Below are 15108 nucleotides of genomic sequence, written 5' to 3'. Positions count from 1 at the left end.
TATATATGCAAATTCATATATGTATGTATGAAAATTGTTTATTTCTATTAATTTTTATTTTTATCATCCCTTACTATATTTACAATACTTTTGATTTCTTTGGCCCCCATTATCGTAATTACGCCACTTATAAATACATAAATAGAATTTCTCTAATAAAAACACACGCAGGGTTGATTTTCAAGCTATTAACCATTGAAAGCTTGGCATCTCCAAGAGTGCCAATGATAAGGACGATTAGTTTAACAGAATATTCCGGGTACAATCGCTGCAACTCTCTTATAAGGTCTCGATACCTCTCTTTTTTTTCATTCTCCTTGGTTATGATGTTTTTGTGAGCTGATGCCGAAAACTCGATAACGAACATGGTTCGCTTCTCGAAGTCAAGAAGAACCATGTCAGGCCTCGAGTGAGCAACAGAAACAATTGTCGAGAATATAAAGTTCCAGTATATGCGGCACTTCCCATTCTCGACAATTGACTCAATTTCCCTAGGAGCATTTAGAGGAGCGCTATTAAGGTTAATGCCGTAATAGTGACAGAGATGGTAATAAAGTACTCTTAGTGCCGCACTGTGCCTTTAGATGTCGGTCGTTCCCGCATGAGTTGGAAAGCTAGATAGTATGTGTGCGAGACGCTCAGGATGTGCTTGGCACGCCTTGCAGCTATTATTGGGAATATCTGTGCTCAAAATGTTGCGACGGTATGTTAAGGTTAAAATGACACCGTCTTGACATGCGAAAATGAAACCCTTCGTGCCAGCCTTCAATCCGGTTGATTTAAGGAAAGCAAAATTTAGCTAACACGACATTGAGTGATCCTCCACATTTCTATGGAAGATGCCGTGCATCTCCTTTCGTCTCACGATATCAAAAGATCTGAGCTCGTTCTTCGTACATGGAAACACTCCAAATGAATAGAGAACTACTGGGACAGCAAGCATGTTCGTTGCAGATACTTTGTTTCTCGTCGATAGTTCAGAAGACCAAATCTGCCAGATGAGACGTTCGTATCTGCTTCGGAGAGTATCCTTTATAGATGTCACATCCTGAATGCGGCTCTTATCAACGAGCTCAGGGTCTTCAGAAATGCCATTAAGTTTTCCTCGCTTCAAATAAACCTTGGCTCATGGGTCTCACCCAAATTCCATTTCTATTTCCTTAGTGTACCGCTCGACAATACCGAGAGCTAGATATAGTTTCTCTTTGTTCCCAGCATAGATCTTAAGATAGTTTATGTAAATTACATGACTGACCTTGTACTTTCGATTTGCAATTTTGCCGCAAAAATACCTCTGGGAATGGCAAGTGCTAAAGATAGTGGCATAATAGCCCATTTTCGGCAGAAGTACTGTGCGTCCTTCCACCAACCAGTCTGAAACTGGCTCTTTCGACTTTAAATATGAGGTGAAAATACGGGCCAAATGATGATGGGTTGAAGGAAACTTTTTCTACCAAAAAGTCTTCATACCATCTGGTCCTAGAGCGGAATAGTTCTTCATACCCCTTAATACTTATTTCACCTCTTCGGTAGTGATGGGTGGGCATTCTTCCTTAGGTTTTATGTGGGCATGACACAGCTGCTTGAAGCTGTTCATGTTCTCTGAGTCTTTGTCTAGCCTATGCTGCCCTTCGCAGACTTTCGAACCTTAGCGTTAAAATACTTGCCAGATGTTATGTATTCAATCACACACTGAATTTTTGACGCGTAATGTCTTGCCCAGCCTATTTTTATGGCGACTAGATGCATTCATCTTTCGGTATTATGATCAACCGTTGGTTTTGTTTTGCAGTTCGCATCGGCCAAAGCTCTAGCTTCCTTATTATATACGTACAACAATCGATAGTCCACAGGTCGGATTCTTAGGAAAAATGTCCGCGAAGCTCGTAATTCATTTCAGCTAGATATTTAGGCTTGAGAGAAACCTGGCAGTTAATGTTTCTCCGGGTCATAATGCAACGCTCTTCCTTTATCGAATGCCTGCCCGTGATTGGTTTTAGTGTCGCCTCTTTTTCCCTGTTGCCGGCTGGTTCTGGCAGTGGTAGAGTAGGCGCTTCGCTTACATAGCCCCTTTTTTGGAGTAGTTCAGCATGGGTTCGCAGACGTTGGTGCGAAAAGTGCAATGACTCTAGATGTTTCTCGCACCACAGAGCATGCAGTCGTGTCATGTAAGCCTTTCGTTCCGGGACCATAGTCGCATCATAGTACTCTAGCAAGTCGTGATTTTGTTGCTCCGTCCACCTAAAAGTCTCGAGATTTCGCTGATCGATCGCATTGCCCCTATCTTCATTGGCTCCCCGAGCTCTGGAGTGGTCGGCATTGTTCGTCAACCCATGCTTGGAAGACCTGCGCTTTCTATTTCTTTTAACCTCACTTGCTACAACTATGTGTGGTGGTATCATTTTGGTTCTCTCGAGAAGCTAGGAAAAGGGGTTCGTCCATCCTTGTAGAGCCAGTATCCAAGTATAAGGCTGCATACTCTGAGAGGTCGCCCGGTATCCCAGAGTCACCATTCTAGACACCTCGCCCAGGTCCCATTCAGCTTTCGACAAGGTTTTCGCACATTCTCTTGGGGTTTATTCCTTCGAGACCACCTCTGGACAATTGTCCGCGACTGCCTATTAATTTTTGTAACCATATTCAGCAGAAATTTTTGGCATGGGGACCCTATATCCAAAACCCGAGGACGTGTTCGGTGGCTTTGTCATAGGCCCTTCGGTTTGATTCAAGAGTAATCAAAACCGAGATACACACACACACATATATGATATACACGGTGACTCATTTTAATCTATAATCCAAAATATCTTCTGAAATACTTTATCTACGAAGAAATGTTTTGGATAAAGGTTGACCAGGACTAAGGGGGACATTCGACTGTACCATCAATTTTTACTTTGAGGTCAATTTTTAAGGTCAAATAGATGTAAGACCCTTTTCTTAAATGAGAACCCCTATTTTGACTACGGATTTGAACATAGCGGGAAATTTCACGTCAAGACGATTTTTCTTAGAATGAACTCTGTGCATGAATGAATTTTTTTTAAAGACTTCAGGCTATGGATTGTTATCACAACACCCCCTCAACACCCAGGCAGTAACAATCTTTTCGGATCAGATGTAAAGACTATGACTATGCAGTTACAAAAGTGACAATCTTGACAATGTCACTTTTCGGTGACTAGTTAGAAAAAAAAACACTTTGTCCTGATTCTTAGCGTTACCCAGAAACAACGGAGTGAACTTAGTAAGTTCTGTTTCTTTTGGGGTTCTTTATTGTCTTGAGTTCCCCTTGCATCAAATGTTTCGGGTGGTTGACTAACGTGAGTCCCCTTGCCTGTTTGAAGTGACCTCCATTGGCTTGAAGACACAAACGTAGACGTCTTTCAAAAGTGTACACAGTTTTCAGCAAAGTTTCTCAAGAGATGTTTGCACAAGCTGCCCGAATCGTTTCCATCAAATCTTCTCTTGTCGTGGGTCGCTGAGCGAAAACTACATTTTTTATATAACCCCATAAAAAGGAATCAGTTGATTTTAGATCTGGTGAAAAGAAGGGCCATTCGAATGGATTTCCTTCTCCAATTCATCTCTCATTAAAATTTAAGTTCAAAAACTCACGTATGATGAATGCAAAATATAGCAGAGCACCATCTTGTTAAAGCCACATTCTTTGTCTTGTTACTAAGTCAACGTTCTCTAATAGTCCAGGTAAATACTCCCTTCTTAACTCAAAGTAAGTGTGCCTGTCAACGTTTTCGTCAAAAAAGTAGGGTCCATTTAAATAGCCGAAAAACCAAGACAATTCAGAAAAAGAGCATCTGGTCATTTCTCAGACATTTTACCTTAATTTTTTACCTTTCCAAGGTCACAAAAAACATTTTTCTATCAGTCTCTGATGATAGTGAAAACACAAACAAAAAGCTTATCATACAAAACCATTTTTAAATTTTAGACGGATCCAAACGTAAACAGTGAGGGCGCCTGACTCGTTTCCAATTGAAATATATATATATATATATATATATATATATATATACATACATAATGTCGCACCCGCTCTAGCCATTTTCCCCTGTGAAACAACTTCGGTTTATGATTGTGATGATTTATGTTTATGATTCAGTGATGGTAGAACAGAGATAGAATATATCTACCATCTCTCGGGAATTTTCATCAACGCGGTCCTTAGTATCTGAGAGCGAACAAAAAATATCCAAATGAACAGATGCTGTTAGAATAATTTAAGTATAATTAGCAAAAAGTGTAAACGGTACATTAGCGCAAAACTCAATTTAAAATTTAAAAAGATCTGCTACTTATGTTTAAGAGAGTACCACCTCAGTCCACTACTCTTATCATGTAATCTGATTGCCGTACGCATTTCACTGTAGTACTTCCAGTATTAAAAAGTGACAGTCCTATGAATTTTGCCAGTATTAACGGTATTTAAAAAGATTTTCGTTTACAATATAATGTGCGATTCGGTATTTATTATTTGAATAAAAAACTTTAACACTGCATTTCTTTATCATGGGGCGCGCTACCTGAGAATAATGAGAACAGGAGCGTCATACCTTTATGTTCCATACAAGAAATTGTAAACAACAATATTTTTCCTCGAGCATACTACAAACCTCGAAAGAAAGGAGGGTAAAAAACGCTGCCAAATAATACATTCTTACTAGCATTAAATAAAATTTATATTGGAAATAATTCATAAAAATTTCACAAGAGAATGTTGTAAGATCACTAAAATTCGCCAAATACTATTAGTGAATAAAATATTTGTGTCATTAATAGATTTTTATATTTTGATTATTCGTGTTCCACAATGAAAATATTTTTAATTGTCATAACAATGTGAATTACGCAAGTTGTAATTACAAACATTTCTTGAAAATGCACATTTGGCGGGCCTGTCCTTATATGGCCAATACGCCTGCAGAGTGCATCTTAGACTCAAGGATTCTCTAAGGAAGGATGCGACAAATCATGTGCTTAATACGGATTGGTCGAGTTGAATTTACTGGAGACTTCCGGTCAGGTTAGGTGGGGGTAGGAGGAGGCAGCTGTCCGTCGGTGTGTTTTGTAAATATGTGCGCCATCTGACACCCGATCTATTGGGCATCTGAAATTTATTGTAGGAATATTAATGAAAAAGTGCAGTGAGTATCAATTCATTGCAATCAAAAATGTTTTACTATGTTTCAAAGATATGATTACTGTCATATACCTGTATAATCACAAGAAGAATTATCTATAAGACTTTAGACATATAAGACATATAAGACTTTATGTACGATTTCTTTCCACTACAATTTTGTATTTAATGTCAGTAAGAATGTATTATATGGCGGCGTTTTTTTCCTCGTTTCTTTCGAGGATTGTTTTGAGAGATTATACCATTTTTTGATTTGTGAATTATTTATTGTAATTTAAATTATTTTCTTCTTCAAGTGTGTTGTATATTGTATATTGAGTTTTTGTGTATAGATTACATTTTTTTAGAATATTCATTCTATTGGTTAGAAATTTAATTAAGTTATTGAAAATAATTAATAGTATTTGGCGAATTTTATTGATCTCACATAATTCTATTGTGGAATTTGTATAAATTCTTACATACATGTTTCTATTTTACTATAATTGTGAATTTAATGCAAGTAATAAAATATTATTTGTCTGCGTTATTTTACCCTACTTTCCTTCGAGGGATCGTTTTCAGGGGTTTTATCTTTTTTTTATCTATAAATTATCCACTAATGTAAATTATTCCTTTGTTTGAAAACGTTTTTACGTTTTTAAAAAGCAATTAATTATTATCTTAAACATTAGTATTCTTCTGTTCGCAAAATATATAAGAAGATAAGTACATAAGAATCGTAGTTTCTGCTCAAAGATTCAGCCAGCTCATAGAAACTTAAAGTATTTTATCGGAGGTTCAAGTAATTTGTTGGAAATTAATTTATTTTCTTTAAAATTCAACTGCTTTCTTCAAAATTCTTTTCCTTTTTGGTAAAGAACGAACTAATTTAAACGAAAGTTAAACTATATCATATATATTTTCAATTATTTAGTAATGAACAGTATACAGTCTTATATAATGAAACTTAAAATTATACATTCTGCTTCTTTTGTTTATGAAAATTAATTATTATTAAATTTAGGCTACATTTAAATTAAAATAGTTTAATTGTTCTCTCATTTAAAAAATATACTTTCTAATATGATTCAAATCGTTTGCTTGAAATTATCGATTATTTTTGTTTCATATTTGTAATAAAAATGATATATTATATTACATTCCCAGTAGGAACAACCTTTAAATTGAAAATATAAACCGAATAATCTCAATACTTAAAAGTATAAAAGCAGTTAAAAAACTACTTTAAATTACTTAGTGTTAGATGATTCGACAGATCTACTGAATTAAACTTTAGATTACTATTATTTTGATTGTACAACCCAGATAGCACAAGAGTTTCCGGCAAGCTTGCCTAAACCTTGCGATGCAAGGTCCGGAAGCTTGCATTGCAAGGTTTAGGCAATGTTTGCCATGCGGCAATATTGCGAGGCAAGATTGAGAGACCATTGCGATCGGAATCTTTCTGCAAGCTTGCCTGCAATATTAAAGGAACATTAAAAGAAGATTTACATGGGAAGATTTAGACAAGCTTGTTGCAAACTCGAGAGAGAGAGAGAGAGCACTATACGCAGCCCCCCCCCCCCGCTATGAGGACCCTTTCATTGTCATGAGATTTAAGGCTGTTTCAATAACTAAAATCCTAAAGACATGGCTCAATTTAATTCTAATTATCTGAATCATTTTCCAGATGTAATTTTAAGAAAATGAAAAAAAAGTTGACGAAAATCGGTTAAGATTTCGAGTAATTAAGCATATCTTTAAGTACATGCAAAATTACAAGAACTGTCAACGGGCATTGAAGATATTAACCGATTTTCATCCACTTTCTTTTCATTTGCTTAAAATCAGATTATGAAATTGATTCAACTAATTAAAATTTAATTTACTAACATTTTAACACATTTTAATTTTTCTCACCCGGTCTAATTCTCTCGCGTGAAGCATGCAACTTTCCCCATGACCCAGAGTCAAGTATCCCCCTTGGGTTCTAGTCGAGGGGAAAAAAATGATAGGGTCGCGGCCCTGCCCCTTCCTGAAAACTGCAAAAAAAGTTTGGAAATCGCTGCTGTATTGGAGGCTTCGCTAAAAGCGAAACCAAAAAAGATAAAGATAAGCATTCACATGGGAACACAATAAAACATATTTAACACACCAACATAATAAACGGGATCGAAGTCATGAAAAAGCTTAGTTAAGAGTGTCATACGGTATTTCTGCCCCACTATCGAGAATGACCGAGGAAGGTAGATAAGTCGCCACAGCTCTTCCTAAATCTTGGGAGAGAGAACCTCCTGAATCGTGAATTCTTGAAGTATTTTCGTCAGCTCGCACGTCGCATGAACTTTTCACAGCAAAATTACAACCATATAAGCTATATAAGTCATTATCATAATTATATCAACGGAAACTTTAATTATTTATTTTTCATTATCCGTTTGCAAAACTTACTATGTTTAGCTCGCTATTCGAAATTATAGTCTAAAGATAAAGATTAATAATTCGAAAAAGTTTCTTTATGTATAAGCTATAGGCAACACGCTATTTTCATAATAGTATTCCCGGACGGTTCGCCTACTTATTTGGCAGCGAAGCCCGACCGGGCCTACTGATACTTACCCGCATTAGATCTTTTCCTTCATCAGTACTAGTGAGTGCAATGAGAGCATGTTGGCAGGATTCTGGACATTCGTTAATATTCTCATGAAGAACCGAAGTGCAACGTGTAAGGTAGTGTTGTAAAGCCATTCCACATCCGGTTCTATATGCACATCGCAATCTTGCTTCATCACAAGTTATCGAATTATTTGTTGGTAATGCGACTGAGCGACTTGTCAAACAAATAATAGATAAAGTTAATGATATCAGGACGATGTCCATCCATAATATACTACGAGGCATCCTCCTGAAAAAATGTATTCTTATAACTGTAGTCGCTGTTACGGTACTATATTATCTTGAAGGTGAAAATGTAAATGTAGAAAATTGTTTCATTGATTTTTCGACGAATAATAAAGTGTGTTACAACATGAATTTTAATTTCATTCCTGCGCATAGGCAACATAATATGAGAAAGCAAGCAGGGTGACCAGACGTCCTTCTTTGGAAGGACATGTCCTTCTTTTTCGATGTTTGTCTTTCTATCCTTCTTTTTTGTCTGATGTCCTGCTTTTTCAAGATTTTCGCAATATTTGCATTTTTTATTGCGCAGACCTAAATCTTATTCACAATTTCTACTAGCGAAGCCTCAGCTCGAGGGGAATAACGTTCATCGTTTGACCAATGACAAATTTACTTGGATTAACGCCATTGTTAACTACGTTTGCGTTCGCGCAGCACTTCTCTCTAAAAATTGTGCTAGTTGAAACTGCAGTGGGAGTCCGAGACACTGTCGAAATCCGAAAAACGAACGGACCTCTTTTTTTAACGTGCGTCGATGGAAAAAGAAGTCCATTAGATTTTCGACTTCGAAACGGCCCAGAGTCCTAATGTTAATCGTATGAAAAGGCCATAACCTGGTATATATTCGGTTTGTGTTTTCCGTTCCCTTTCTTTACTTTACTATTCCAATGACTGCGAAGGGAAAGTGTTCCTATGTCTCTGTTACTGTACGAATCTAACGTGGGTACCATTGCAACGTTATGTTTAATTAAATTTTAAAAGTTTTATCTTCACTTTCTTAGTCTAATAAATAATAATCTATCGCTCAGAGTTTAATTTTCTATATTTATTATTCACAGGTTATAATGACAGGATAATCTCTTTTAATTTTCAAAGAACGCGCCAAATTGAGCTAGGGGCGAGAAAGAATTTATGGTGAAAGTTGGTGAGGAGTCCTTCTTTTCCTACACAGTCATCTGTTCAGTAAACGTTAGCCGATTTTTGGAGCTCTTTTAACTCATCTTTGCTAGACGTCTTTGAGATTTTTTCCGAAAGACGTCAAAAAGTTATCTTTAAGATAAATTAAAAAGTTAACCCGAAAATATTTGTCTTACAGAGGACTTTTTAAAAACAATTTTACGATGAGTCCAAAAGTCTTCTTTTCGTTCGCGTACGGATTTTTCATATCTTCTTTTGTTTTATTATAAGTATTATAATAAACTTTTTTTGCGGTAAAATTGTAGTGCGCTGATGTTTTGCAATAATTAAGATTTAAATTTTAATTCTGTCTGGTAATAATATCAATTGAGGTAAGCATATAATTATAAATTCATAATGTTCTTACAATTGCGCATTGATGCTTCTTTTAAAATATTAATTAATATTTTATCAATCTAACCTATAAATTTTGTTAAAGTCGTTAGTCTATAAGAGTGAGTATATTGTAATACATTTTTTACATGTAAAAACTAATTAATTTAATAACTTAAAAACAGGCTAATAAATGATTCTTATTTGTATTACAGGTACATCACCCAGCCAATAAATTAAGGCGAAAGGTACCCTGGCGGACCAAAGGAACCGAATGGAGTCTCTACAAAGTACCCGTAAAGACCCCATTCGGTTCCTTTTTTCAAAAAGCTCGAAAAAACAGCAAATTCAACTTTTAAATAGTTGAAATTCGGATTCTGCGTTAAAATTCCCTACAGTAGGTAACAGAATAAGCGCAATAGTTCTTTTTTGCAACGGTAAAAAGTTAAAAAATATATAAGACGTATAACGCCTGTTGACTGCTACACACAGGCGTCGCGTTTGAAGTCTAGCAGTCAACAGGCGTTATACGCCTTACATATATTTTTAACTTTTTACCTTTGCAAAAAAAAAAAAAAATATTCCGCTTATTCCATTACCTTCTATAGGGAATTTTAACGTAGTATCAGAATTTCAACTATTTAAAAGTTGAATTTGCTGTTTCTTCAAGTTTTTTAAAAAAGGAACCGAATCGGGACCCAATGGGTTCTTTACGGGTACTTTGTAGAGGCTCTATTCGGTTCCTTCGATCCGCCAGGGTAATTGCATCAATCGTTTGTGAATTCTTAAGCTAGAAACAGATAGAAGATCTACTGGACCTGAGTTTGATTGTTTAGAACTCTCACTCATCTCTGAGTATTGAAATTAAGTATTATATTTGTTTTTATTTTCTAACTGCAGTTCAGCATAGCCATGTTTCGTAAGTTTTAGAAATGTTCATTATTCATAAAGTACAGTCTTTGATTTTACTGTACACATTACTTAACAAACATTTAAACAAAATTTTAACGATTTTATAATATAATTATTTTTATGATGTGATGTAAATATAATGTAGCACCCTGCATTATTTCTTATAATAAAATTTGGATGTTCATTCCAATTAATAGATTAATATTTATATTTATTTATTGAGAAAATGTGAAATAAAATCGGTATGAATAAACGAAATTACTTGAATGAAGTGAGATGTCACTTTCCTTAACGTAATTTTGTTTCTTTTTGCCGATTTTATTGAACTATTCGATTTAGTGTTTAAAAAAATGTACATAATCTGTAAACCAGACATCTGTAAGTCGTCTTTTCTAATTCTCCAAAAGTTGAGTTAAAGACGTCATAATAAGTTTTTTGAAAAAATTATACTCGTCCGAAATTGAACTTAAGAGGTCAAAAAGATATCTTTTCGTAGGACATTGGATGTCTTTTCACTCCTCTTTCGGTGACCTTTCGAATAACCTGAAAGTCAACTTTCATACGAAAAAAGACGTCGAGTGTACGTCAACTATTCGTGTACTGGGTGGTCACCCTAAAAATTCTATATTATTACGGACAATCATTAGTTTTCTAACATATTTTAAATAATCTATTAGTTAAGAACATATTTCATTCCTTGTATTAGTAATCTTAAAAAAAACGAATTTTCAGCAAATTCCTCGTTTCTTTTGGTTTCCCTGCTCTTGAATATCATGAATATCCAAATTTTCAGAAAATACGGAATAAGTCCACGTGGACAAAGAAGTAAGGAATGGTCCCTAAAACGCTCTCCTACATTTCAGCCCGCTTGAAAAGAATTTGGGGTTTAAAATCAATTATTTTATTTCATTATATATGGGTCATTCCATATCAGATTTACAACTCATTTTTATGTTATAAGATTTTTTCCCATATTCTTGAAAGGAAAAAAATGACACGTATTTTTTATTTCACTCTAATGTGAAGAATTTCTGTCGAAAAACAGGCATTTATGAATGTGTGTCTGTCTGTTCGTTCGTAGATGGTTTGTGTCTATACATTCTTAGTTTGTTCAGTGCGATAACTTTCAAAAAATTGACAGATTGGATTGTCCATAATAACCATATTTTGAATATTTTTAAGACCTTTTTTTCAAGATTCAAAAATTCTTTGTACGGATATTCATAGTATTCAAAAAGACGAACAACTTATCCTAATGACTTTTTTTATACATAAAAAAGTTAACAGATTTATAGAATTTAGAAAATTACAAAAAACATACAAAAATGAACATTTTAAGCCAAATAATGCACGATATGAAAAAAGTCAAGAAAAATGTGTCTTTTTAAATACATAAAAAATCATAGAAAATCATAAATTTCATTTTGCGATAAAACTACGCAAAACAGATGAAAAGATGATTAGACAAAAATTGTGCATTTTAAAAAGATCTACAAATTTGTTATCAATCCTATATCAGTGATATGAATTGGTTATTAAAGCCTTACATTTAATTTTTAAGATATCCCTGAAATGTTTTTTGCATATTTCGACTTCTAAGATGTCAGTATTAATATTTTAAAAGGGATTATGATGATACCGCGAATATCGCTTGCGCTTCAAATAAACAAAGCAATCAGAATGCCTGTTTTTAAAGAAGAAATCTAATTTTGGGAAGTTGATGGGGATTAAAAAAGTGAAACTCGGTAATCTTTGATTTTCGAGGTCACTAAAAACGAATCGAACGTCTGAGTTGCAAAATTTAAAATGGCGGATATAATATGGCGGACTGAAAATATAAAAATAAATCCGAAATATTGAAAATTGGTTACTCGAAAGTTTTAGGGTTCGCCAAAAACGAATCCAACGTCTAATTTTTTTTCTTTCTACTTACACGCGCTTGATATTATTATTTATCACTGAATTATTTCGAAAATTATTCCAATAGCTTTGCCTAGTTGCGAGTAATTTGTGTATCATTAAATAACTTTTTTTTTCTTTTTTTTATTATTCAATTTCTTTACTTCAGAATCATTTCTCTCTCTATCCAATTTTAATTTATCTGCAATTTTCGTATATAACTATTTCACTATTTCAATATATAACTTCACTTGTGAATAGGAGTTTATTTTTATTCAATGTACATCCTTAATTAGTTGACGTGCTAGAGTCTCTTGCTTTACTGTAAGGCGTGGTAAGAAAGGAGGGTAAAGAAACGAATGAGACGTCAAATCCTTCGTAATATTAAAGTATGGAAATGCATTAATTACGTAAATAAATACATTTTGTGGTAACCGCAGAAAATGAGCGTGTTCTACTGCGTGCGGATTGAACCTAAACTCTCCCTTTTCAAGTGACATGCGTGTACCTAAATATATAATGTTGGTCGTCGCAGTAGAACAGTGGTGTTAGGGTATCAGGCCCAACATTATATACTAGAAACAGAATGTAGGCACATACGCAATCGCAAAGCGAGGCATAAAAAATAGTGGAAGCTGGCTATATGTGAAGTGACAGCTTCCACAGCTCTGTTTTTCTCGTTTGTTTAGGGTTGTTTCCGCGATCCAAAAATCACCTAAAATGTTCGAAAATGTAATTATCATAAAATTTAAGAATGGGTTAGTGCAACGTTTCCTTTTTAGTGATTTTAAATGTGATTGATTCGCCGACTTGACAGGAGAGATAACTTTCAATACCCCATCAGCAGAACACGCTTTCCATTTTGTGCGTCTCTACGAAAAAAATATAGTACATGCAATGGAGGACATGAATATGAAGACATGAATATTTATTCATGCACTCACAAAGATTTCTAATAAATGGGAATTATTTAATGGGAGTTTGTAATTGACTTTGGATCTTCGTAATGGACTATTGTCTTATGAGGAAATTACCATAATTCCCACTTTTGTATTTATTTGTGTAAATAATTTACTTCCATTATTATTATCAAGCTTTTAAGTTTCATGTTTTAATATTTCTGGAATCTCACATGGATTTGATTCTATAATAGTATATTGCATAGCAAGGAGGAGAGCACTGTCTTTTCACCCCTATTTCAAATACCTATATAGGTCATTAATAGGATTCTATATAAGGATCGTATAAGTGACCTATATAGAATCCTATATAGGGTCACCTATGTAGCTAGGTATAGGAGCCACCTATAGGAAATAAATCAGCTTCTTGCATAGGGCACTATATATAATCCTATTAGTGATCTATATAGGACAGATGATGAAACGGAAGTGTTGCGCAGTAGTTTCGTATAGCAGATATAGCTGCGCACTAGTTATTTTTGACTATGCGATTGCCTAGTAGTAGGAACCTGTACAGGTTCTTGTATGGATTCTAATGTAGAAAGAAGGAACTCATAGCCTTAACATAGAATCACGTTTGGAAAACATTCCTCAAGCCATAAAGGCGTCTCTCCTCCATAGCAACTACTGTTTTTTGGTAGAGACGTGCAAACAGTGAAGCGTGTTCTGATGGTGGCGGATTGAACGTGATCTCTCTTTTCGAGTCGGCGCAACCGAGTACATAATTTTGGACCTCATACCCTAACACCTCTGTTCTAATACGAGATTCAATATTATATATGCGTCTGCTTATACCACTTGAAACGAGAGACATTTTGGTCAAGCTGCAAGCAGTAGAACACGCTCATTTTGTGCTGGTACCATAACAATATTTTATTCATGGTAATTCTGGCAACCACCAAATCTTTTTTTCGTGATTAATTTTCAAATTTATATTATTTTTAATGGATGTACCCATAATACATGGTAGATTGTAAGTTAGGGACTATTCTAAATATAATGTATTTATCAACATGTCCGAGCTTGGTTGGAATTACCCAGATAATAATCGTGCGATGCACACTTCAAGCAGGCGTGCGAAACATACGACGTGACCTATATCGCATGCAAATGGCAAGAACATACCGCGATAAAGTAATGGGTAAATGCGTGCGTGCAAAATGAGGCTCATTCAGCCATCACTCATATTTTGGTCTTAGTGCTTGTTGAACAAATATAAGGAATATGTCAATAATATTTTGTATTAGAGAAATTCTATTTATGTATTTATAAGTGGAGTAATTACGATAATTGAGGACAAAGAAATCAAAAGTATTGTCAATATAGTAAGAGACGATAAAAATAAAAATTAATAGAAATAACAAATTTTCATACATACATATGCACACACTCACACACACAAACACACACTCACACACATATATATTTCGGTTCGGTTTTGATTCCTCTGGAATCAAACTGAAGTACCTATGACAAAGCCACCGAACGCGTCCTCGGGTTACGGATAGAGGGTCCCTGTACCAAGGGTTTCTGCTGAATATGATTACATAAATAAATAGGCAGTCGCGGACAATTGTCCAGGGGTGGTCCCGAAGGAACCTAGAACGGTGACTCTGGGATACCGGGCGACCTTTCAGAGCACACAGCCTTATCCTTGCATGCGGGGCTCTACAAGGATGGACGAACCCCTTTCCCTAGCTTCTCGTGGGAACAACAATGACAACACCAAACATAGTTGTAGTAAGTGCGGTTCAAAACAACAGAACGCGCAGGGCTCCCGACAATGGGTCGGCCAACAATGCCGACCAATCTAGAGCTGGGGGACCCAATGAAAATGGATTCAGTGCGATGGATCGGCGGGATCTCGTGACCTTTGGGTGGACGGAGCAACTGAATCACGAATTGCTAGACTGCTACGATGCGAGTGTGGCCCGTGAACGGGGTTACATGGCACGGCTGCATGCTCTGTGGTGCGAGAAACACCCTGAGCTATCGCACTTTTCG

General features: G+C 35.4%; 1 protein-coding gene across 1 annotated transcript in view; it reads right to left on the bottom strand.

Annotated features, from left to right (window-relative positions):
• Positions 1-15108, bottom strand: part of LOC117179690 (growth arrest-specific protein 1-like) — a 36738-nt gene that overhangs the window by 10634 nt on the left and 10996 nt on the right. The window contains exon 2 of the mRNA XM_033371714.1: positions 7763-8048. Coding sequence (XP_033227605.1) covers positions 7763-8048 — 286 coding nt within the window. The remainder of the gene's footprint in view (positions 1-7762; positions 8049-15108) is intronic.

This window comes from Belonocnema kinseyi, chromosome 9 (assembly GCF_010883055.1).
Source record: "Belonocnema kinseyi isolate 2016_QV_RU_SX_M_011 chromosome 9, B_treatae_v1, whole genome shotgun sequence".
Taxonomy (NCBI): domain Eukaryota; kingdom Metazoa; phylum Arthropoda; class Insecta; order Hymenoptera; family Cynipidae; genus Belonocnema; species Belonocnema kinseyi.
This window is presented reverse-complemented; position numbering and strand designations above follow the sequence as displayed.